Source organism: Lissotriton vulgaris, chromosome 1_1 (genome assembly GCF_964263255.1).
Source record: "Lissotriton vulgaris chromosome 1_1, aLisVul1.2, whole genome shotgun sequence".
Lineage (NCBI taxonomy): Eukaryota > Metazoa > Chordata > Amphibia > Caudata > Salamandridae > Lissotriton > Lissotriton vulgaris.
The window spans coordinates 978,059,060-978,085,536 of record NC_141685.1 but is presented as its reverse complement, the minus strand read 5'-3'; the positions used below and the strand labels follow the sequence as shown (position 1 = coordinate 978,085,536).

At 46.2% G+C, this 26,477-nt stretch overlaps 1 protein-coding gene across 2 annotated transcripts in view; it reads right to left on the bottom strand.

The window, feature by feature from the left end:
• STXBP2 (syntaxin binding protein 2) overlaps nucleotides 1–26,477 on the bottom strand; it is a 371,603-nt gene that overhangs the window by 89,249 nt on the left and 255,877 nt on the right. For both annotated transcript variants that reach the window (XM_086960353.1, XM_086960362.1), the window contains 4 exons: nucleotides 24,946–25,076; nucleotides 19,107–19,214; nucleotides 10,326–10,383; nucleotides 5,251–5,316 (listed from right to left, as the gene is read on the bottom strand). In XM_086960353.1, the coding sequence (XP_086816479.1) occupies nucleotides 5,251–5,316; nucleotides 10,326–10,383; nucleotides 19,107–19,214; nucleotides 24,946–25,076 (363 nt within the window). The remainder of the gene's footprint in view (nucleotides 1–5,250; nucleotides 5,317–10,325; nucleotides 10,384–19,106; nucleotides 19,215–24,945; nucleotides 25,077–26,477) is intronic.

Here is a 26,477-nt window from a genome sequence, read left to right as displayed (position 1 = left end):
TGAGATTAAGCACAGTATTTCTACTAGGCATAAACCGGGACTGATCCGGGTGAATCAGGATTTCAAGGTGCAGGGTTAGACGGGTTGCAAGTAATTTCGCCAGGATTTTGGCTTCGGCATTTATTAGGGATATTGGGCGGTAGGAGGTGCACTCATCTGGGGGCTTACCAGGTTTTGGTATCGCAATAATAGTGGCCAATCGCTGATCCCGGGGCAGTTACCCCACCTCCAGACTAGTCGTATACATTTGCAAGAGATGTGGGGCAGTCAAGTCAGATGTGCGTATGTAGAGTTCTATTGGGATTCAGTTAGGCCTCACCGCTTTGCCCGGCTGTATGGCATGGATAGCTGTCCGCAATTCGTCAATTGTAATATCGGCCTCTAGTGTTAAAGCCGCTTCCTCAGACAGGGAAGGCATCTTAATATCTTTTATGTATGTTTGTGCCTCTTCTGTTGTAATGCTGGAGTTAGAGGTGTATACCTGTTTGAAATAGCCCGCCAATGCCTCTACTATGTGTTCTGGGGCAGACACCACTCCACCTGAGTGAGTGCGTAGTTGTGCTATAGTGTTTTGAGCCCTTTCTTATCTAACCACGCCAGGAGCTTGCCCGCTTTATCCCCAACCTCGTATATGGTATGTCGTGTGGTTTGTAGCCGCATTTTAACCTGGGTGCGCTGATATTCGGTGAGTGTGCTCTGCGTAAGGCGAAGATTTTGTCCTATTTGTGAGGTGGGACCCTCCTCATGTCGGGCTTGTGCCTCAGCCAGATCCACCTCTAGGGCCTCCAATTCACCCCTCGACTGTCGTTTATAACCTGTTATTGAGGCTATTGCCTGCCCTCTAACCACCGTTTTAAATGCTTCCCATAATACACAGGGGGATTGCACTGAGGACTCGTTTTCCACAAAGTACTGTCTTGTGACAGTAAGTTTGTCCTTGCGGATCGTGGAGACTTGAAAGTAGCCTGGGAAGATGGGGAAAATAGGTTTCCTCGCCTTGGTGGACATTGTGTAGGCCAGGGAGACTGGGGAGTGGTCTGAAATCCCACGCGGATGAATCTCTACATTCGCTAAATGGGCCAATCCACCAGCTGTGAGGAAAAAATAATCTATTCGGGAGAGACTATTATATACCCCTGACTGAAAAGTGTAGCTCCGTACATTAGGATTTCTATACTTCCAAGCGTCAGAAAGGCCTAACGCATCCATGAACCTCCTCAACAGGGACCCACCCCCTCCACTCATCCTACTTGGGTAGCGGTCCCTAGAGCCATCAATTCACCCTCCGGTAATTTCAAAATAAATGCACAGAGCGCCGGGAAGGCCAGAGCCTGGGGGGCTGGGGGAATGTACACTGACACTTCATTAAAACGCTTCCCCTCCCACTGACAAGTTATTGCTGCAAAACGTCCCTGATCATCTATCCAGGACTGATGTATTACTAGTGGGAACTGCTTACGTATCAAAATTCCCCCCCTCCCGTGAGCCTGAAGAGAACTCAGAGTGTACTACCAGTTGTAACCCCAGCTGTCCATAGCCTTACATGCTGAACCCACCAGGTGCGTTTCCTGTAGTAATGCCACCGCTGGCGACTTGTGCCGTAAGTATTGTAGCACCAATCCCCTTTTTATTTTATCCCCGAGTCCATGTACATTCTAAGTAATTAGCGTCAAGGGAGGCAACAAAGACACTGTCCCAAGGAAGCGAGGGTCCGGTCGCCCGTCATAGCCAACGATGTATTCAAGGATGGATCATCCGACATCTGCAAAAGAGGAACATTCACTCCTGCTCCATTTCAACCTGTTGGTCATTGTGTCGCGTGTCTCGGCGGCCACCGCGGCCCGACCTCGCCGCCCTGCGCCATCCATCCAACCAGTCCTGTGCCTCCTCAGGCGTGCCACCCCCCACCCTGCCTCCCTGCTCGACTGTTTCAAAACTACCCGCCTCTCCAACAAAGGAGAGCGCTTAATACCCATCCCAATTCTTCAACGAAGGGGGGAAGAGAAAACAGCCCCTGCTCAAATTCGGGCCGATGCATCAATAACTTTATCAACCTAATGCCCTCCAATAGAGTCTCTAACTAGGATTAATGAGGAGAAGTCACATAACAAGTGTCCCACTACCTTCACAGCGGATCAGTCTCCTTGCTTAGAACACAAAATACCTGTGAGTAGCAGATATTGGCTCCCACAACAGCTTCACGCTCCTCCATTATCCAAGACCCCACACCCTAGAGGACACAGTCCCAAGGAAGAGAGGGTCCGGCCGCCCGTCATGGCCACCGATGTAGTCAAGGATGGATCTTCCTACATCTGAAAAAGAGGAACATTCACTCCTGCTCCATTTCAACCTGTTGGTCATTGTGTTGCGTGTCTCGGCGGCCACCGCGGTCCGACCTCGCCCTCCTGCGCCATCCATCCAACCAGTCCTGTGCCTCCTCAGGCGTGGAGAAAAACCAAGTCTTACCCTCTGCCTCCACCCTCAATTTGGCTGGGAACAACATGGAATATTTTAGTTCTCGTTCCTGAAGCGCCTTCTTCACCTCAAGAAATCCTCTGCGCTGCTTCGTAACTGCCGCAGTATAATCTGGAAAGATTGTGATTTCAGCGTTATCAATACGGATCGGAGGGGCCTGTCGGGCTGCCTGCAGGATGGCATCACGATCCCTGAAGTTAATTATGCGCGCTAGGATCGGGCGTGGAGGGGCCCCTGGCTTTGGCCTACCACCTGGGACCAGGTGTGCGCGCTCCACCGAGAAGAAATTCGACAATCCTTTCGGCTGGAAATGAGTTGTTACTAGATCCTCCACAAACAGATCGAGGGCCTGACCCCCTGTCGTTTCCGGAACGCCAATAAGGCGGATGTTGTTCAGTCTTGAGCGTCCTTCCTGATCCTCGAGGCGGGCCATCAGGAGCTTGTTGTCCATCTCCAGCTGTCGCACCTGTTTTTTTAGAGTGGCGGCATCTGATGTTAGGGCGGCCGTCGTCGTTTCAACTTCAGACACTTTAGTGGACATCTTATTAAAGTCAGCTCGGATCAATGCCAGATCAATTGCAAGAGTCCAGATTCTAGAGTCCACTTTGTTGAGGGTGGTCATAATGTCTTGGAAGGTGACCTCCTACGGAGAGCCACCAGTCGCACCGCTGTCGATGGGACTTTTGTCCGGGGCATCCCCCTGCGACTTAGTGAATGCAAATTTGTCCAGTTTTACCTGGTTTGGTCCCCTTCCTGCTCTGTTGATCATTTTGCTGCCTAGGAGAGGGGATTTGTATAAGGCAAGGCCTATATGCAGCGCTGCCTGTAACTCAGAGCGCTGCTACGTTGCTATTTATTAATGGAGCTAGGTCCCTATAGTCAGATGGGGGAAGGGGTTCAAGCCACCACTACTTTTGACGATTGGTCGGTTTTCAAACCCGCGCTTCCGCGGGCAGGTCAGTTGAGGTAAGTTCCGGGGCTCTGGAGCACAGAGCCGCACGCACCGTGCGATGAATGTAGGGTCAGCCCCCATGAGAATATCCGTCCGTGCCCACATTGTTAGTTAATGCCACTCGGGAGAAGAGTTTCCTCCGCTACAGAGAACGTGCCCACCAAGATATGTCACCTCCGAGCCCGCCTCTCAGCACACGTGGACTCACTACAACTGCTGGGGTAAGTTGCCAGAGTCCTCCCCAACCTTAAAACAAGCAATCTAGGGCAGCACAGCAATCCAGGATTGTCATCAGTCTCCTCTGAGCCCGTGGGGCGCTGCAACCTGTCACGTCTGGTAGTTGTTTCATAAACTGCCCTTGGTGCGGGGGCCCAGGATATCGGCAGCGGTAGCTCTCTAGCCCTGCTCGGGCTGCACAGTACTCACTTGGGAGAAGCTCTGAGGTGCACCGCACTCCAGGGTTATATCCTCGCTGATCGCTCACTGTAGTCACTTTCACCCGGTCTTGGCTGCAACTCCAATTCCAGTAATCCGCCTTGCATGAGCACAAGATGGCGGCCAGGGAAATTCTCCAACCTCCGCCCCAGGCACCAGTACCGTGCCCGTATGCTGTGCCGCACTGAGGGGATGCCTCCAGCCAGTTCTATTAACCTTTCTCCGGCTCTGCTTTTCCGTTCTGTCAGAGGGATAGAGATGGGAGGGGGCGCGCTACGTCCAGCACCACCGCCGCACCTCCTCGATCCGGCCTCCTGGTCGCTCTCCCCAGACATCACCGTAACTGGGGGTCCCGGCTTCTCAGTCTCAATAGGCAGCCAGACTCCTCTTGATGCCACAGGGGAGCTCGTATTATCACGGGGCTACCTCCGGACGTTGCTGATGTCTTCGCCTGTATTCCTCGCATGTCTCGGGGCAGATTAAGTACCGGATAATATCGCGGATTAATTGGGCCCGTTTTTGAAGCACAGAGCTTCCCTAGGCTGCGGCCATTTTCTCAGGCTGCAAGCCACGCCCCCACATTCTAGTTTTAAGATAATTAGGGATGTCACTTCTACGTTGCTGGGCCACTCTCCCAGCCCTGGGTTATCATCTGAAGCACCCACAGTGCTTTCAGAACAGATACATCATAGTTCAATCAGAGCACCCAAATCTTGATCTGCTGGAGTCTTTGCCTGATAGCAGTTTCTACTTTCTGAGTATCAGGCATTACACAAATCTACAATTGGTGATCTGCTTTATTCTCTGAGACTCCAAGTTGATCTGTCAAAAAACTTCAGACCTGAATTAAAAAAAACTTTTACTACTCTAATCTTTCGGTGCGGCACAGCTTTGCAAATGAACTTAAACCCTGATCAGCCACAACACCAATACACACTTATTTAGTATATGAAAACAAATACATGTTAAGGTGAAATGGAGCTGTGTTTCTAACCAACACAAATCCAAGATCATCTGCAGCAGCATGCACTACTTGATCTTGCTGCCCCAGCTTGCACATGTCCCTTGGCAAGCAGTACGCTGAATACACTCTCACAACCCGGAGCTTACCTGAATGTACAATACCTGATGTAAGTAGCTTATTTCTATAAAATTCTTTTAGATGATCAAGAATACAGATTTGTTGTGGTGGAGACACTACTATTCCGATTCCTGCATATACTTTGAGGAGTTCTTCATTGAATAGCCAGCATGAATTATTAGAGGTGAGTAACTTCTAACAGAGCCACTGTAATAAGAGGTCTGTGCACCTAGGTTTAATTTCACTTTCCCCACCATTGATTAAAAAGGTCAGAATGCAGAGAACTAGCCACAAAAGTAAATTTCACCTTGTTCAGCTCCTTTTGGTACTGGGGCATCTTCTTTAGGATCTGAGACAGGTCTTTAATGTTGGCCTGGGAGTAAGAAAAGAGATGTCAGTCACAACACTCAGATGCTATTATAAAATTTTTAAATTCGCAGACCAAACATGTCAAGAAGACAAGCAGCACACAATATGGGGAGCAATGCACAACTAAGAAGGGACACATAAAACATGTACCAGAGGGCAAGTCATGCTAAGAATCAATTAAAAGTAAAAAAAATCAAATAAAATGGAGTAAAGTCCTATCTAAAGGATTATATTTTTGACCTGTTAAACACTGAGCAACCTATAAGATGGTAAAGGATTTCAACTATATCCTGAATGACATCATCTGTAAGAAATTAAACTCTCACTATATGAATCGAGGTGTTAGACCCTACGTCAAGCATGCGACCCTGAATGGCGTTCTCTTACTTTGGGAAATTTAAAGCAATAACTATATATTCATATTTTCAGATTTCTCTAGTCAAGAGGGACGCAAACACATCTTATAAAAACGTCAGGGGTATTATTAAGTGTGGGCTGGAAAACTGTGGCTGTTTCTTCAGGTATGGTAGAGGTGATACACAGGCGACATGAGGGCCAATTAGTGGTCTACCCCCTCACAGTGGCACAACTACCCTATCCACAACTGTTTTAAGATATGTTCATCAAGTAAGATTTTGTTTGTCTCAATTTTCGATATCTTGAGATCACGGATATAGTAACTTGCAATACCAATACTTTTTATCTAGTGGAGTGCATACAGGATATACTGTTTACGCAGCAAAACAGGTTGCTGAAAGTTTAGCATAAACCCTCTAATATTAGATATAAGAAAAGCAAAGGTTTTTAGTTTGAGGTAGAATGTTTATTGTTGAAAACAACATTGTAATTGCATTTATATAGCACATGTCAAAATTCAGGGAAAAACACCAAACCATGTTCCCGTATATAGCAATTATAATTCAAAGGTCTGATAAATAGGGCAAATGTCTATAACTGAACATATATCAGTTGGACCGGGTTTTGTTGGCACCAAAAATTAATAAAAAAAGAATTCCTAGATATACAACACACCTATTGTATTTGCTTGGTCTCTCTGTACTGATAATAGGTGTTGATTGTTAACAAACTAAACAGTTCTTGTCTTAGCGCCTTTAGAATGATAATAGGCTGATTAGACCCTCCAGGAACTGAACCTGTAACCAAGTTACACATAGATCTCTACAATGGAGACATAGTCAACATTGCTCTATTTTAAGTGCTGCTCCATAGATTGGATTTAGGCCACTCTTTATCAATGGAATGTGTTGACACCATTTTTGCAACTGGTGTAATACCTGCTTTTATCCATCTTTTGGTTACTTTAGGTAAATAGTGCCTTGATCCAGGCAAATCTGTCTGCCGTATGATAAAGTAACAGGTGAATGCTCTTGTAGTTGCATCTAAATGCCATGTTGGTATTTGAAATGGGGTGTTGTATCAGGAGTCAGAAATAAGCTGATCACGGCATATTGAACGCAAGATGAACGAATCCTAATCAAAGGCACAATTCAAAGCTCTTTATAACTGCAACGAGCATTACAGACAAAAAATAATATCTTTGTTCAGAAAACCTCCCTGTAATCCTCATCCTGTTTGAGATGCTTATAACCAGGTTACCACTAGTGAGTTCCCTAATGCCAGAGTTGCATCCTTGCCTTTCAAATTTTAATTAAATGACTTTCCGTTCTCTCCGTCTACCCCTGCAATTTCTATCCTACCTTCAGGAAAGCATTGCAATGATTAGGTGATGAAAGCCAGACTCGTGAAGACTGTTTCAGACTAATCAAACCTGTGGAACCCAACTGGATATAAATCGTGATCAAGACACAGTTTTTGGGACTTTTTTTAATTTTTATTTTGACACTCCCAGCTATTTTAATCTGTATTTAATTTCTCATCTTGAGTACATTTATTACATTAATGTTTTGATCTGTGAAACATTTGAGACTATATTTGACTGAAAAATGCACTCATGTGTCAATGGTATGGAAGAATGCTCCCTCCTCCCCACAGTCACGAAGACAGTACTTGTGCGTGGCCCTACCTATTTTGTACAAAGTCCTCCTGGTGTAATAAGTGCGGTGCAGTATCATTAATTGGACCAGTTTTAACCTGGAGGGGATAGCGGTTTCACAGGGTGAGGCAAGGGCCTCCTGCCATTCGGAGTCGTCAAAGGGACCCACCTCTTCAGTCCAGTTCAGTTTCAACTTTGACAGTACATCCGGAAAGTTATTAATGAGTTTCCTGTAAGTGAAGGAAGTGGCCTTATCCGTCATGTGGTCCGTTAGAAGTATGTCCTCAAGCGGGGACAACTCCTGTAAGACAGTGCCCCGTGGTATAACAGAGTGTAACGCGTGTGCAATCTGCAGATACCTGAACCTCTCCGTCTGAGACATGTCGTATTGCGTTTGCAGGTTGCCAAAGTCGACTACGTCACCCTTCCTCCACAAGTCTCCTATCACCGATATACCGATGGAGTCCCAAGCCTGGAACCCCTTGCTGTTCCGAAGGAAGCTCAATTGCCAGGAGTCCCACAGTGGTGTCATTTATGTGATAATGTTCCTGCACTGAAGACGTCTATTGGCCTTGTACCACAACTGTACTGAGTGGTGAGTCGGACCCACCAGGTCCAACGGAGGGCGGCGGGAGTAAAGAATACGGAGTAAACCTCTACCTTCAAGAGAGTGCCTATCAGCAAAGTACCTCGGCTCAGTCTGCGGGGCATGTAACCAGAAGTTAATCTGTTTAAGATGAGCCACCCAGTAGTAGAGTTCAATGTTCGGGAGCGCTATCCCCCCATCATACCAACTTCTGGTCAATTTGTCCTGGGCGATTCGAGGCGGCCGCGCCCCCCAAAGCAGGTGAGACACTGTTGCAGCGATCGCCTTGAAGTAAGTCGGTGGTACCAGAAACGGGGAATTTTCAATCACATACAAGAAGCGCGGCAGCGCCATCATTTTGTACAGTGCCGCCTTTCCCAGGAGAGTGAGGGGAAGGGTGTGCCACACTTTAACGTCACGTTTAAATCTTTCCAGTAATGGTCGAAGGTTCAAATCATAAAATTCGTCGGGATCTGAGGTAATAAGAATACCTAGATATTTAAATGGTGCCGTCGCGACCCGTAGGGGACAGCTCCGAGGAAGCATGGGAGGGGTGCCAGACAGAACGTGAAGGACGGACTTGGTGCAGTTGATCTTATAACCGGACACCCTACCACATTTCTCACAGACATTTAATAACTCGAGAATAGATTTCTTGGGGGAGGTGAGGTATAAAAGTATATCATCCGCGTATAGGCTTATACGATCCTCCCATCCGTTGTAAGACATTTTTAAGTGTTTTTCCTTTTGGCCAAATCTGGGATTCAGTACCAGGTAGTTTGCGGTTTTATTTGACTAATAATTCACATTATCTTTCTTTAAAAGAGCCAATCTCCATAATGTTTCCTGGATGACACAAGTTTTCACTCTTTTGCGTCCGTCAAGGAGAGTCTTTAATTTGGTTCTTCAGCCCTATGAGACTCTCTGCTCAGTTATCTGTTTCAGGCAGTAGTATTAAAAACATAACTGAGAATGTGCATAACTAACAGGAGATTAGAAATAAGCCAGATATCTTTAACTTTTTGACCCAAGAGGGAGCCCTTCTTCTAATGCTGTGGCAACAGGCAGTTGTGACGTATCGTACACGGCAAGTTCATGGTGTTTTAGATGATGATGTCTCATATAAAATGTTGTCAGAGTGATGTTTTAGGGTATTTCTTTAATAAATGCGATATATCTAAATTTTTAAGAATATCAAATTTTCTCTAATATGTTTTGCTTTATTGTATTAGGAGGGAGGTGTGGAGTATTTGACATGTCATGTACACGGCGTGTTAGATGATGTATCATATAAAATGTTGAGTCAGGAGTGATGTTTTAGAACATTAACTGGAGATGGGAGACGGAGTCTAAAGACACCTTATGCTGAATGGTGGATGAGGAGTTATATTCTCTAGCTTGAATAAACAGTCTACAGATGATTACTACAACTTGTGGTCACAATGTAATACTACTATAGACAAGGCCAGAAGCAATTCAGTCTTTTCCGGATATTTGGTCATGAACAGCTCTTTGGGCTTTGTGTTAAAAAAAAACCACACACAAACACATATACAGGTGGTTGTTCGCCCTCTAGTCTGTTCAAGAGCTAGGTAAATTAGAAAAAGCAAGCAATACAGACAACAAACATGAAATGAGAAAAAGAGTTCACATGGAATAAATAAAAAAAGCCAGAATGCTTATATAGATGGTGCACATGAAAAGCCAACGCACTGAAGAGCATACATAGTATACAAACACAGAGAAAACATACAGAATTTACAAAAAGAAACCATGCATACAATGCAAAAGAAAAATAAAACAAATGATTGCAAATAGCAGAGAATGGAAATCCAGGATGCATCCTGAGGACAGTCCATTCCAATGGTATGCAAAGGAATAGGGTGACCTTGGAATTCAAACACAGCCTGGCACGTAAGGCATACGGAAAATATATAAATAAGAAATGAAAAATGCAAACATATGGCTTGCACAGTTAGAAGGCATAGAGAGAACATAATGCAAACACAAAAGCATATAAGGGAGGCTCACTGAGGGAACACAAAAGCGACACAAAAAATACATTAAAAGCAAACACATAGAGCATACATGAAATACAAACACAAAAACAGGAATAATGCAAATACTGACGATGCCATAGAAGATCAAAAAGAGGGTGAATATGGAATGCATACGAAAAAGTCACAAGTACAAAAGAGCGAGCAGAGCATGGAATTACAGACATAGGACTGTCACAAATTGCAAATACAGTATTCAAATGAAATGCAAATAGAGGATGCACAAGGAATTCAGACTTAAGAGGCCAAAGATAAACACAAATGGACTGCAATCACATAAGGCACACACAAAATGTAGATACTACTAGCACATGCTGTGCGTATCTGCGAACAGTGCAAGTAGCCATGCCTCTCACCTTGTCTGTGGTCATTCTTTTGCTATCACAGAAACTCTTCAGAAGCTCTGTTACTTTCCTGCAACGGTAAAACCATTCCAGTAAAAAAAAAATATATATATATGCCATATCATTAAGAAAACGAAAATATACTGCTCGGTTATGTTATTGGTGCAATCTTCAGTAGGTAAATCACAGCTGAAACTTTCCTCATCACACAAGAATTAAAATCAATGTCTTTGTACTGATAGGTTGCTGCAACCATGTACTTGAACTGCATGGTGCAGGTACATAGCACTCAGTCAGAATCATAATCTCAGACACCCGCCCCTGACCCCCCCCCCCCACCCCCACAAGCATAAAGTACTGCCGAACTAAAACACCGGGCAACCATGTCACCTGAGCAAGCATTCAGTAAGTATCCTACAGTGTCAGCACTAAAAAGGAGAAGGGTTTAGGTGGCTTACAGGGATCAGTAATATTCCTGCAACCAGGATTATTTTGAGAACAGGCGGAAATGGAAACTATGGTACACACAGATGCCACAGAATCTTGCAATGGCTCGCCTTCTAAAGATCATGCGTTGCTTCAACTTGTAAGAAGTTATGGCTCTTCTGAATAGACGATGTCTTATATCAAATGAACAGATGGCAGTTCCACTTCTATTGGGCAGACAAGGACATCCATTTATGGAAGCAGCACACATTTCTCTTCCACAAAAAATGCATATGGAAGAGGAAATAGCTCCCCTTCTATGAAAGGCATGAAGACAAATAATTTTGAATTGAAAGAGACATGGACTCCCTCTAGGACGTCCTATCTTTTATCGATTTATAAAGTGCTGAAATAGGTGAGAAGAGGACATAGTTGTAAGGCATGTACAGTCTATCTGTGTTTCTATTGGTTAACACTGGATATTTGCCACGTCCCATGTTAATGCTGTACACACTTCACACCGAGCACTATTCTCTCCACAGAAAGTGGAATTCCAAAATTAAGGAAACGGATCACAAAGTTGGTAATAGATAGTGGTCGGTTACAGCACAGCATACTTATTCTTACAGCCAGATTTGCAAATGGATTAGGCATATCTGTGAATGTTAAATTGGAACTTTTACTGCTGAAGGTAAATGCCAAACCGAGACGATTAAAAATGAAATATCACTGTAGGAATATTTAACTTATGGCATGTGAACAAATTTCTGCTTCCTTCTCGTCAACACTGGAGCTCTCGTTCTACGATTCTTGTCAACATGTTCATCATACCGTACCAACCCACATATCCAAAACATTTCCAAGTTGTTCATCTTCTCCAACCTGGATTTGTGAGGACCTTCTGGAAGGCACAGACCGACACACATCTAGACAGACACACACTACTGTTCAAGAAAATTAAAGTCTTCCAAAACAGTGCTGCAAGACTCTTCTCAGAGATGCCACTTTACAGTGCTAATTCAAGTTGTCAAAGCCATAATTGCTCAGCCCCCAAAATCCAAACAGACTATGCAGTTCCCGGAGGGGTATCCTAATTAGGTGCCGACAGAAGAGCCTTCGTGTGAGTGTGACAACAGGCTACCCTCTCCTACCGGAGAAACCATGATGCAAGGCCAAGACATTATTTATACAAGCAGTGAATGAACACCAAATAGGCGTTAAAGAACATGTTACTTACCTTGGGTAAAGCTTTTTCTGGTGGATACAGTATCTGCGGGTGGATTCCTCACCTTGTGAATATCCCCTTGCGTCAGCAACATTCGGAAATTCTTTTTGTAGCTTCGCGCCGACGTGGACGACTTCACAGTAGCACGGCATCGCGTGCGGCTCCGCTGAAGTCACCGACTCCATAATAGGCCCACGTCGGCGTGATTACATCAGTTCCGCCCTTATTTCCGTGCCTTCGAGGCACACGGACGGACCGACCACAGTAGATATATATATATATATATATATACACAGTATACAATAGTCACAATAACACACACAGTGTGAAAACAATGAAGCTAATCAAGTAGAACACTACTTTTAAAAGCAAAACATATGCATTAAAACATTGCCAATAACTTAGGTATAGAAGAGTGGACAACGGAGAGGCGGGTGGGTCAGTGAGGAATCCACAGGCAGATACTGTATCCACCAGAAAAAGCGTTACCGAAGGTAAGTAACTTGTTCTTCTGATGGATACATCTGCCAGTGGATTCCTCACCTTGTGAATAGAGTCCCACAGCAGTCCTCTCTCCCGGAGGAGGGTGTCCACTCTTCTATACCAAGAAATCTTGTACGACAGAGAGCGCAGTGTCCATCCCACCTCACTTCGGAATCTAAGCAGTAATGCTTTGCGAAAGTGTGGAGGGAGGCCCAAGTTGCCGCTCTACAAATGTCCTTCACAGGTACACCCCTAGAAAAAGCAGAAGTAGCAGATCTTGCTCTAGTTGAATGAGCTCTTAAACCTTCAGGAGGTTCCTTACCCGCCAGAGTGTAGCATATATTGATGCACAAGACAATCCATCTTGAAAGTGTGCGCTTGTGCACCGCCTTGCCTCTTCTGGTTCCAACAAAACCCACAAAGAGCTGGTCATCCACTCTGAACTCTCTGGTTCTGTCCAGGTAGAAGCTCACCGCCCTTTTTGGGTCCAAGCGGTGAAGTCTCTCCTCCTCCTTGGAAGGGTGAGGGGGAGGATAGAAGGTAGGAAGGGTAAAAGACTGTCCTAGATGGAAGGGAGTTACCACCTTAGGCAGAAAAGCAGCCCTGGGCCTGAGTACCATTCGTTCAGCATGAATGGTCAAGAATGGGGGCTTTGAACTAAGAGCTTGAAGCTCATTTACCATCCTTGCCGAGTTAATTGCAACCAGAAAAACTGTCTTAAAAGACAACAGTCTCAAGGGACACTTGTGTAAAGGTTCAAAAGGTGAACTGATTAAGAAAGTAAGAACAAGGTTCAAGTCCCATTGAGGTACAATAAAGGGAGTAGGAGGAAATTTATTTACAAGACCCTTTAAAAATCCTAAAACAACAGGAGATTTAAATAAAGAGGGCTGATCCAGCAAACAGAAAAATGCCGAAAGATAACCTTTCACTGTAGCCACAGCAAACCCTTGCTGTGCCAAAGAAAGAGCAAACTGGAGTATGTCTGACAAACGAGCCCTCAAAGGTTCGACTGATTTCTCTCCACACCAAGAAACAAATTTAGACCACCTATAAGAGTAGATAGACTTGGTGGAGTCACGCCTGGCCGATAAAATGACATCCACCACATCATGTGGAAGAGAAAAGGAATTCAGATTGCCCCGTTCAATCTCCAGGCATGAAGGTGTAAGGTCTGGAGGTGGGGGTGTAGAACCTGCCCCTCCATTTGGAGAGGAGATATGCCCTGAGAGGGAGACGGAGCGGCGGGCACGAGGAGAGGTGGAGAAGATCTGTGTACCACACCCTTCTTGGCCAATCCGGAGCGACCAATATGACTTGGGCTCGGTCTTGAGGAATCTTCCTCAGAACCTGAGGAATCAAGGGTATGGGAGGAAATGGGTAAAGGAGTTGTGAGTCCCAACTCAACTGAAACGCATCCCCCAACGCTCCCTGCATCGGATACTGGAGGCTTCAGAATAAAGGGCAGTGAGCATTCTTCGGAGTGGCAAACAGGTCCACCTGAGGAGTCCCCCACGTCCGAAAGACGTGACAAACTACCTCTGGATGAAGCCTTCACTCGTGGTCGGCTGAGAACTGCCGGCTGAGACTGTCTGCACGTACGGTAAGAACTCTGGCCAGATTTGCCATCAGACAAATCTGATGGTCCTGAACCCAGGACCAGAGACGCAGAGCCTCTCTGCAGAGACACTGCGACCCCACTCCTCCCTGCTTGTTGACATACCACATCGCGGTCGTGTTGTCCGTTAGGACCTGAACTGACTGACTGCGAAGGGAAGGGAGGAAGGCCTTGAGCGCCAGACGTATCGCCTGGAACTCTAGAACGTTGATGTGAAGCAACCTTTCCTCTGGAGACTAAAGACCCTTGATCTCCAGATCCCCCATATGAGCACCCCACCCTAGAGTGGATGCATCTGTTATCACTGTGGCAACCGATGGAGGCAGATGGAAGGGCTTTCCTTGAGACAGATTGCCCTCCACGCTCCACCAAGACAGATCCGCCGCAGCTTCTCTGGAGTTCCTCACAAACTCCCTCCGATCTCAGTTGTGCTGATACCACTGCCTGCGGAGACACCACTGGAGTGCCCTCATGTGCCAGCATGCATGGTTGACCAACAGTATGCAGGAAGCCATCAGACCGAGCAGACGAAGGACCTTCAGGGCTGGAACAACCGCTCCTTTATAAAATAAAGGAATCATTTCCTGTATGTCGAGAATCCTTTGAGGAGGAGGTAATGCTCGACATACAGTTGTGTCCAGTACCGCACCTATGAACAGGTTGCGCTGGGAGGGCACCAGGTGAGATTTGGGTACATTTACTGAAAAAACCCAACCTGTACAACAACTGAGTTGTGACTTGCAGATGATGGAGCACTTTCTCTGGAGATTCCGCTTTGATCAGCCATTCATCCAGATAAGGGAATACTGGAATCCCTGACCTTCTGAGATGTGCAGCCACCACAGCAATCACCTTGGTGAAGACTCGAGGCGCAGTAGTAAGAACAAACGGAAGGACCACAAACTGGTAGTGTTGCAAACTCACCGTAAAACGGAGATACTTCCTGTGTGACTTTAGGATTGGGATGTGAAAATACGCATCTTGCAAGTCGATCGACACCATCCAGTCTTCTTCCAGCAGCGCTTGAAGAACCTGTGCAAGGGTGAGCATCTTGAACTTTTCCTGTTTCAGATACAAGTTCAAGATCCTGAGATCCAGGATTGGACGAAGTCTGCCACCCTTCTTGGGAATCAGGAAATACCTGGAGTAGCATCCCTGACCCCTTTCCTGCTCCGGAACCACCTCTATCGTGCCTTTTCTTAACAATGCCAGGACTTCCTCGTGCAGAAGTAGCAGGTGGTCCTCTGAGCAAAACCCTTGACAAGGAGGGTAATTCGGAGGGAATTCCCGAAAGGGAAGTGCATACCCATTCTCCACGAGATTGAAAACCAAAAGGTCCAAACTGACCGATTCCCAATCCCGTAGAAAATAGGCAAGCCGATCACCTACAGGACCCACATGATCCGAAATGGCAGATCTAGGGCTGCTTTGCTGATGTTGGAGGGGGTTGGGATGAGGAAGAGGAGGAGGAGGAGACCCGACGTCCTCGAGGACAAGCTTTTTGCCTACCCCTGTATGACTTATACAGTGGGTTTTGTTGCTGCTGCTGTTGAGACTGTCTATAGGGACGAAAGGAGGACCTTCCAAAACCCCTATATCTTTTGTTCACAGTTCCTCTGGACTGTAGACCCAAAGATCTGGCTGTAGCCCTGCTGTCCTAAAAACCTCTCCAAAGCTGCATCAGCCTTTTTTCCAAAAAAGCCTGAGCCATCAAAGGGCAGATCTAATAATGCAGCTTGGACGTCCGCAGAGAATTCAGATGACTTTACCAGGCTGATCTTCTCGTAGCAATTGAAATCCCCAAAACTCTCGCCACCGAGTCAACAGTGTCTAGCCACTTTGTATGACTTGCCTTGCAGCAGCTTGAGTGTCAGGCAACACTTCATTACATTTTTTTCTGTCCGCCTCCAGAATCTTTGGGGCCAATTGTCTTACGGAGTTTATCAAGGCATGTATATACCTCCCCAAGAGACATGTGGCATTCGTAGACTTAAGAGCCATACTCGCCGATGAAAAAACTTTCTTAGCAGTTTGGTCCTGCTTTTTTGACGCTTTGTTCCCAGGCACCTGAGGGAAAGCCCCCACTGATTTCTTTGAACAGGCTGCCTTTATTACCAAGCTCTCTGGTAAAGGGTGCGATGATAAAAAGTCTGGGTCACCAGGCGCCACCCTGTACCTCCTTGCAACACCTTTTGCAACAGCAGGAGCCGAGAGAGGTCTATTCCATACTTCCAAAATAGGTTCCGTCAAAGCTTCATTGAAAGGAAGCATAGGTTCCACAACAGAAGACGGGAATGGAGGACTTCAGTTAACAAATTAGACTTGAACTCAGCAGTAGGCAGAGTGCAATTTAAAAGTTCTGCTGCCTTTTTGTTGACCACATGGTACGGTGCATTATCCTTTAAAGGGGCATCCATCCGAGACAGAGGATAACTCCCAGTCTGGCGAAAGTTCCAATCCGCTAGCCTCCTTCAGGTCATCAAAGTAATCATCTTGCAGATCACCTTCTTCAATCTCAGCCTCTTTATACCTTTGTTCTTCCAGAAGACGCTGAGTATCACGCCTCGACCTCTCCTTCAAGTGCGGGGTCGGCGGATCCGCGATCGACTCCGACGGAGTCAGCGTCGAGATCAGATCCGGATGCATAGGCCGATGCTCTCGAGGTCGGGCCGGCGCCGGTCACAAATGTATCGGCGTCGAAGACCTCGGCGGCGCTGAGAAATGCCAAGGCGGAGTCGATACCAGGATAAATGACAAAGGGAGCTGGAGCATAAGACTGGGGAACTCCCAGGTTGTATGCCTTCGGACCCGCAGGTGCACCAGAGGGGTACATAACTCTCGAATAGACTCCATACATCGCGTTTAAAAACTGTGTAGGGTCTTGACCTGGGCCCGGTAAAGGTAGTAAGGACCCACAGGTTGCCCTCGAGGAAGTACCGGATTCGCCTCCTCTTCTTCGGGTTGATGAGCCAGAGTCGTCGAACCCTCTGGTAAGGGAGCCTCTTCTTCCTCTCGAACTGGAGATCGAGACGGCGCCGGAGAGGAATTCGACACCGGAGCCGGTGAATGCTCCGGCAACTCCACAGGTGAAACCTCACCTACCGGATCCACAACTGGAGAAGGGGAACGCTCTTTACCTGGCCTCTTCGGTCTCGAATCTGAATTCTTGCCTGAGTGATGTTGAGACTCATGCCTTCTCTTCTTGTGCTTCTTCTTTGTTGATCTAGAAGCATGCCCCGACGATGACTTCTAAGGAGACGCGGTGCAAGATCTCGACCTAGTCTTCGACCTCAACCGCCTTCGAACGCGACCTCGAAGACTTCTTCTCCTTTTTACCTTTTAATTTGGCTACCAGAAGCTTAGCCTCTCTTTCACGAAGGGCCTTCGGGTTCATCTTCTTACAGGAAGAGCAACCTTGAACATCATGGTCCGAACTCAGGCACCAGATGCAATCCTCATGCGGATCCGTGATCGACATCTTCCTGCATTCTCCGCACGCCTTGAACCTGGTCTTCTTCGAGGACATCTCGACAGGTGACAAGGAAGCAAGAAGACACCAGTAGAAACAAACAGTAACAAAGTTACTAAACAGCTACAGAGGATCCCTCGAAAACCGTTAGCGTCGACGATGTGGAAAAAAGGGAACTGATGTCATCACGCCGACGTGGGCCTATTATGGAGTCAGTGACATTAGCGGAGCCGCGCACGATGCCGTGCTACTGTGACGTCGTCCACGTTGGCGCGAAGCTACAAAAAGAACTTCCGAATGTTGCCATTTAGGGGTACAGCTTGAAACACGTTGACCTTTAGGAAATCAGTCTCAACCTACTTTTTACCTAAATTTCCCCCCCTATCTTTTTAACCATACAGACTGAAGGTAGAAATAAAATAGGATACACCTACTAGCCAGGGATTTTTAAACTACACCGCCACCCCCACAACCCCCTCAAAACACCCTCACTCAACATTGTATAAGAAAACAGTGCTTCCATGTAATCTGTAGATCGCAGCACACCCGATCCGTAGCGGAACGGGATGGGCCTGATGATGAAGCATATCACCAAGGAGTAACCATGGTGGGTGATGGTTTTACAAGAAAAAAACATTTTTTTAGTGGAGTTATTTTTGTTCATGAGAGAACTGGGTTCTTTTGTTTGAAATAAACCCGTAAAAATGAACCTAATGATCCCTCCCTATAATAAATCCTTCAACATGGGCAGCCAAAGATTTTCAGTACACAAAGCAATTTACCGGACCCTATATCCTCAATATCAAAGATATAAATGTCACTGTATGTCTGAAATACAGTAGCTCTTTGAACAAACGTTTGTCTTCATTTGCTCCATGTCTTATCCAGATACTTGTTCTTATGCAACTGGCACTCTGAATCTATCCTCTGTTTCTCACTCATCCAATCACCCAGTTTTATTACCCAGGCTCTAGACTCCATACTCCAGCCCCAGTGTCAATCCTATTTCAGACTACTGTGTGGGAACTGTAGAGATCACTGAGAGATCAAACATCTCGATTTTTGATGACTCAATGTGGGTTAATCAAAGTCTCTCAAAGGGGAATACAATATTGTGTAGGACAATAAGGGGAGACTTGCCTCACTATGCTGATTATCTTTTTATTACTTGGTTAAATGCTCAGTGTAAAATCAAGGCATGTCAAAAGAACGTTGACACTGTATTTTTGAAGCATTATTATCTGCGCACACTTAAATAAAAAGTAAAAAAAAAAAAATATATATATATATATTGTGTAGGGCAGTTCTGACAGGTGTAGAAAAGTTTAGTACAGCAATATGGTTTCTTTCAGTCAAAGAAAAACAAACCTCTGCAGCACATGACAGTGATTTTTGACTTGGTGCACGAGGAAGGAGAAGGGATGTAGTAGCAGCAATTTGTGTGCTTTTGAGTTTTACAGACAGATTGGAGGAATTGCACATATGTAAGAGTGGTACAAGAGATTGTGAGATATGATGAGGTTGTACTAGAAGCTGAAATAAATATGCGAGTTGTCCTCATGCTGTACTCACTTGGAGACATCTGCAATGTGCATGTGGCGCAGCTGAACCCACAGGTCATCATCTTCATCTAGAAGCACCTGCTTCTCCCGGTTGTCACTAATGCCTGTTGTGTCATACCTGTGAAAGGAAATGAAGGTCAGGCACAGCATCAAACATAACCAATGGTCAGTGGCGCTGTGACTAGTTCAGTCTTGAAAGTTCAGCCAAGATACAAGGAGTAGAAGAGGACATGGGAGAAGAAAACACTGACTCTGCTACAGATTAAAATCCTAGATACTCATTTTCGGGTGGTGATAGTGTTGCTTATTCCCCTCCATATCAGTGCTGTCCCTAATCCGGATTACTCTCGTCACCAAGGGCAATAAGGGAAAAAAGCGATATGACATGGCCAGCACTAGCCGCTACATAGCATATTTTTACTGTCCCGTTACCTTCCGCCCGCCCTACCGTTGTCCACCCCCACCCGACTGGCCTTCAATAGCTCTCCCATAGGCAAGACCTATTGACTTTCGTGAATGCTTTTTTTTTTTAAGTGTACTAAAAATTGAGAACAAGCAGGTAAAGTCTTTAACTGGACAGACAGATATAACTTTCGGATGTGCAATATTGCTAAACCTAGCAACTACTAACTGTGTGATCTTATTTTAAAACTTAGCAAACATCCTGAATTTATTAACCTCACCTAGCTTAAAAAAAAACAGCAGAAAAATTGATAAAAGCAGGTTTTGTACAAGAAAAACTCCACGACTAATGTATTTGAGCACATAGAAGTTTCTCACACAAATTTCTTCTTTTTTTTTTAAAGAAAATTTTGGCAGTGGGCAAAATTGATCACAAAAATTGCGACCTCACAATGTGAAAAATATGTGAACTCTGCATAACTGTACAGACAGGGTTGGAAACCTTCCATCCTTCGATAGAAGTAAAGAACTACCCATTAGGACCTGAATTAATGAAGCAAACAATAATAGCACAAACTTTAGTGCAAGACAAAATTCAGTTCTGTGTACCAAAAAACAAGCAATTTAGGTAAGAAAGAGAAACCCTTAATAATAAGGATCTTAAGGCTGGAACAAAGGCGTAGGATTCTACTGATGCGCATCAACAAATCCATCATTGACTGGGAGAAACTGTCAATAACCTGCATTATGAGACAAGATGGTATATATATATTTGGATTGGGCCCTCTCTGCAGGGTAACCCCATACCTTTTGCCTTTAACCTCCACTTTTTGTTGCTGAATTCGTTTTGTTGGCCGTTGGACTCTGCACTTTATTACTGCTAACCAGGCAGTGCTGAAGTGCTTGTGCTCACCCCTCTAAACATGGCTTGATTGACATATACCTAATTGGCATATTTAATTTACTTGTAGGTCCCTTGTAGAGTGGTATACCTTATACCCAAGCGCTGTAAATTAAATGCTACCAGTGGGCCTGTCGCACTTTCTGTGCCACCCACCTAAGTAGAATTCTAAAACTTGTCCTTGGCATGCCATTGCAACCCGAATGTAGTGTCACACTGCAATGTCAACTTGGCATTTAAAACCCCTTGCCAAGCTTTGAACTCCTATTTTATTACATATAGGTCACCCCTAAGGTGGGCCCTAAGTAGCCCATAATTACTAGGTAGGACACGCACTTGTAAGTTTCACATGTGCTGGTAGTGAAAAACTCCCACATTTGTTGTTCACTACTGTGAGTCCTACCACTTCCTAAGGATAACATTGTGGATTCCTTAATGCATTTAATTAGCTGCAACTCCTAGACACTGTGGGTCCTTGTCCCTATTCCCTACCCACACTCTCCTGAGCAGGGAACTCTACTTTGCTCACACCCAGCGGGAGCCATTTAAAAATGCCCCTGCCCGGGCAGGAGAAATGTAAAGGTGCAAGCTCCCACCAGCACCCAGTGTGGTGCGGGATGGGGCTGCTGGGGCCCTGGGCATACCCCAGCAGCCTCAAAAGTAGCAGTTTGTTGTTGCTCTGGGGCACCCTCCACTGGGCTCAGGGAAGGTGTCTGTGTGCGCCCGCCTCTCAATAAAAAATTAATAAATGAACACAGGAGATGGGGTCCTTGGGGAATGCAAAGGCTCGGTGGGGTGTGGGGTTTGTTTGTAGGCCTCTCTTCCCTTAAAAAAATATGTGGGTGTCCCAGGCAGGCATCAGGACAGCCAAAGTAAATTAACAAAAAAAATATTAATCAAAGAGTGGTAGGAATTGCTCTTAATATTCACACATCCTTTGAAGGATCACCCCATAATGCCATGCAAGAGCTTATTTTTTCTTTGCTTGGTGGTGCTCCTTGAATAGGTAGGGGCACCACCAACCCTTGGAGAATGATGATGATTCTTATCTATCCATCTATCTTGCTATACTTACCCCTTCATAAAGTCAAGAGGCTCACTTTTAATATTTTGGTGTTGTCACACTTTGACAAAGTCAGTATCTCTGCCTGAATTCGGAGAGTTCCTGTGTGACCATTCACACCCTGGGCATGCCAGAATTCCATGTGTGATGTAGGGTTCGCTTATAGCAGTATAGACCCTGCGGCTAACCCCATGCAGTGCACGGTAGGTGGGGGGCTGGGGGGAGTTTGCAGCTGCCCCTTTCAAAAATATATGGCTGAGTGGATGGGGTCCCCAGGGCCGAAATAGTCTCTGGGAGAGGGGCGCACAGACTCCTCCCCTTTTAAAAAGGATACGGCCCAGTGGGGTGGGGTTACCGGCTTATACAGGGCCGAGGATGGGGCTCCCTCACTTTTAATTTATATTTGGTACCCAGGGAAGGGGGTCCCTATAAGGCTCAGGGGATAGGGGCCATGCGGCCAATCGCCTGCCATACACAGCCAAAGGCTCTGCGCAGCTTGGCATTGGCTACCTTGGGGCGGGGGTGGGTGGGGTTGGCCAGGCCCCGTGGCCAGCCACCCGCCAGGCATGGCCAAAGGCCATGCACAGTTGGGGTTGGCTGCATGTGTGGTTGGGGTGGCGGGGTGTTGCAGGCTATGCCGTGTGGCCAAACCCCCGTAGCGCACGGCTGAAGGCCCTGCGCAGCATTGGGTTGGCTGCCTTTGGGGGGGATGGCCAATTTCCATCGCCTACGGCTAAATGCTGTGCACAACAGGGAGTTGGATGAAAGTGGGGGTTGATCCATAACCGTCGCATTCGGGGCCGGCGTCGTGCACGGATCCGACGGCACTGCTTGCACCGAACGAGGCCGAACAGACGGCGCCGGTGAAGATGCAAATGGCGTCGGAGCCCTCGGCGCCGGAAAACTCCAAGATGGAGCTGCCGGGAGGAACGGCATGAAGGGGGCCTGAGCATAGGCCTGAGGAACCCCCAAATTAAAGACTAATGGACCCATGGGACCCGAAGGGGCACCAGAGGGGAACATTGCTCTTGCAAAGACACCATACATGGCATTAAGGTAATGCGATGGGTCTTGTCCTGAAGCTGGGAATGGAGGGTAAGCTCCTGGTACTGTCAACTAAGCCGGTGTTCCTGGATTAGGGCCAGCCGGCGCAGACATCGGAACATCTTCTGGTTGCTCCTGTTCTTCCGGCACAGGATGATCTTCATTCGGATCCAGAGAATGGACCGAAACCGGAGATTGATCCGGCGTCGGTGATCGACGCGGAGAGACTTCGGGTGAAGCGGACTTCTCTGGAGAGGCTGGATTCGACAATGAAGGAGAGACATGATCCCTTCTGTGACGTCAAGGCAAGGTCAATCTCGGCGCCGCTTCTTTTTCAGATCGATGCCTTGAGGAATGCTTCTTTTTCTTATGCTTCCTCCGCTTCGAGTGTCCCGACGTCGACTTCGATCTGGATTCGGAACGGGACCTCAACCTCGATCTTCTCCTACCTGCTTTCTTATCCTTTCTCATCTTGGCCATAAATAACTTCACCTCTCTCTCTTTCAATGCCTCGGGTTCATCTTCCTGCAGCATGACAAGCACTACACACAATCCTCGTGCGGGTCAGTGATGGACATCTGCTTACCGCACTACCTGCATTGTTTAACCAGACTTCCTCGCTGACATTTTCGAGAGAAACAGGAGAAACAGAAGAAAAAAGCAAGAAATACAAAGTTACTACGGAGAGTCCCAACGAAACCGTTGGCGTCGACGGCGCGGAAAAAAGGGAACTGACGTCATCACGCCGACGAGGCCCTATTATGGATCCAGTGACGTCAGCGGGTTCGCGAGCGGAGTCGTACCCTCTGTGACGTCGTCCATGACCTCGCCAGCGTGGAGAGCTACAAAAGTTTCCGATTGGCTGCTGCGCAGGGGATATTCACAAGGTGAGGAATCCACTGGCAGATATATCCATAAAAAATAGTAGTTTACGTAAAAAAACCTGGAAATCCATTGAAAAAACAACGGTTAAAGTAACGTTATAGTTAGGTAAAATGTTCAGTAACAACGTAACGCTTTAAACTCTAAAAAGCACAGAAATTCACAAGTTATAGTTATCACAAAGAACTATATCTTGTGCCCTAAGTTAACTATAACTTGCGCCCTTGCAATGCACTGGTAATTACTCCATATATATCATCACTCATGACATCTTTAATGACATCATTGATAATATCGCTCCAACATTTGCAATCTCCCCGACCCCCCCATGAGCATTTCTTACTGGTTTATGTCCTGCTGGATGTCCAAGAGGTCATGGGCCATGACTTGAAGAGTCAGTTCGTGGAGAAGTGGAGACACTGGATCAAAACCACGATTGATGATCCCAGGATGCTTGTTTCCGGTCCAGGGAAGACATGGCTTGGCAGTTCGGGCTGGACTGTTCCCATGAGGCACAGGGTCAAGACTGATTTGCATATGGCCATGTCTGAACTGGGGTGGCTTGGTGAGCAAAATTACGATGGATTAAACCCAGATCTGTGTTTGGGGGTGAATGTTTTGCAATTGTGCAACATTCCGTCCATCATCTTGTGTGTTTTGCTGTTCACCCTATGTGGGAAGGGTATGCCCAGACGTGGGTCCTGTGCTCACTAAGCCTCTGGAGTCAAGCTATCCTGGCTGAAGACGGCTGATAGCCAGAAACTGGTTCTAGGATGCTTGATTCCGGCCCAGGGAAGACAAGGCTTGGCAGTTCGGGCTGGACTGTTCCCATGAAGCACAGGGTCAAGACTGATTTGCATATGGCCATGTCTGAACTGGGTTGGAAAGGTGAGCAAAATAACGATGGATTAAACCCAGATCTGTGACTGGGGGTGAATGTTTTGCCATTGTGCAACATTCCGTTCATCATCTTGTGTGTTTTGCCAGCCACCCGCCAGGCATGGCCAAAGGCCATGCACAGTTGGGGTTGGCTGCATGTGGGGGGGGGGGGGGTTGCAGGCTATGCCGTGTGGCCAAACCCCCGTAGCACACGGGGTGGGGGGTGGAGGGGGGTGGACACAGGGCGGGCCCTGTGGCCAATTCCCATCGCGTACGGCTAAATGCTGTGCACAACAGGGAGTTGGCTGCATGTGGGGGTTGGCCCCAAGGCAAATCACAGTGGGGTTTGGATTTATAGATGGTAATAAAATAGTAGTTTACGTAAAAAAAATTAAAAAAAGGAAATCCATTGAAAAAACAAAGGTTAAAGTAACGTTATAGTTAAGTAAAATGTTCAGTAACAACGTAATGTTTTAAACTCCTAAAAGCACAGAAATTCACAAGTTATAGTTATCACAAGGAACTATATCTTGTGTCCTAAGTTAACTATAACGTGAGCCCTCGCCATGCACTGGTATACTCCATATATTACATCACTCATGATATCTTTAATGACATCATGGATAATATCACTCCAACATTTGCAATCTCCCCGGCCCCCTCATGAGCATTTTTTACCGGTATATGTCCTGCTGGATGTCCAAGAGGTCATAGGCCATGGCTTGAAGAGTCAGTTCGTGGAGAAGTGGAGACACTGGATCAAAACCACGATCGATGATCAGGAGCTGAGACCGTGCTTTGTCTGGGCCCTAATTACAGAAAACAAGGAAGACTGAGCAAAGCATAGTACAAAGGTTAAGAGACAGAGGAAAAAATGTTATGAGCACTAGCAACAACAATGCAGTTACTGGGATTAAAGGCAATGTGAACCAATGGGAATCTTGTTTCGCAGGGAGCGGACTGCAATGGTAAGTGAATACAAGTAATTTTAAAAATGTGAACCGCCAGAGTGCCTACATATACACAGTTTTACCATCAATGTCAGTGATATGTTATGGTTTGTTCTCAAGCTCAGGTGTTGTAATTTGACAGCGATTAAGTTGAGCGTTAGCAAAAGACATCTGAGTTTTGCTGTTATCTTAGCATTCGATGGCATCCATTTTGAGTTTGTGGCAGCCATTTTGTATGCCACGTGTTACCTCGTGTTGACCATGTGTGTTGTCCTACCTTTCTGTTTATGGTCTTTGAATCTGCCCGGCAACAAGCTATTAATAGCATCTCTGTCCTTGCTGCTGACCGTTAGGGTCCACATCTGTTATTTGTTAGCCATAGATTGGAATGTGTTAGTCGAGACCCCAAGACTGTTAACTCCTCCCACTGATCGATTGTGCTCCTTGATATTACCTTGTATGGACATAAAATGTGCTCTTAAGCTTTGTACAACCTTCTTATGAGCCCCTGTGTGGGTATAAATAAGCCTTGTGTCTGGTAGTTTTTTGTGCTACTTCTCACAGTGCCGAAGGCTACTGTCCGAACTTTAGCACCACCTCATGGGGTGTAATAAACTCTATGTTTTGTATTTCCAGTTTCCGTGCCAACTTTTCTTTTGGGTCTGAGAACTCTGTGCGCAGAAGGGCGAACCCCTTGCACTAGCGGGTCTGGCTGAGGCCTGCACGACACAGGGACCAATGTCTAGTCCAAAGAAATCAAAGAGATAACTTCAGTAAAGACAGGAGGCAAGGAGGCACCTGTACCCCCTTCTCCTCTGAGTGATCTGAGTTGCTTGAATTTGACAACATATGCCTCAAGGACAGTTCGACACAGAATGAAAATGACTTTTCCCAGTAAATCCATCTTTTTTGTCCTGTTAAGCCTTGCAACCTCACCGCTACCACCAGAATGATCTGCTCTCAGGTTACATCAGAGCCAACTTTAAATCACCACCTGGTCCGTGCTGCATTTGTTGCAAGGGTGGCCAATTTTCATAAGTCACCTGCACCAATTACCTGTCTTAATTACACATGATCTTTATGCATGGGTCACTTGTCTTCTATCAGTTCTGCATCTGAGTGACGTATACCCATTTAGCTTTAGAGTATAAGTCTTCAAGCTGTAGGGCATGGCCTCCGGAGGACCGTGGAGTCATGGAAAAGGGGGCACACATTCCCCACTTTATTGTCGACACACAAAGGATTTATGAAAAACAGTTC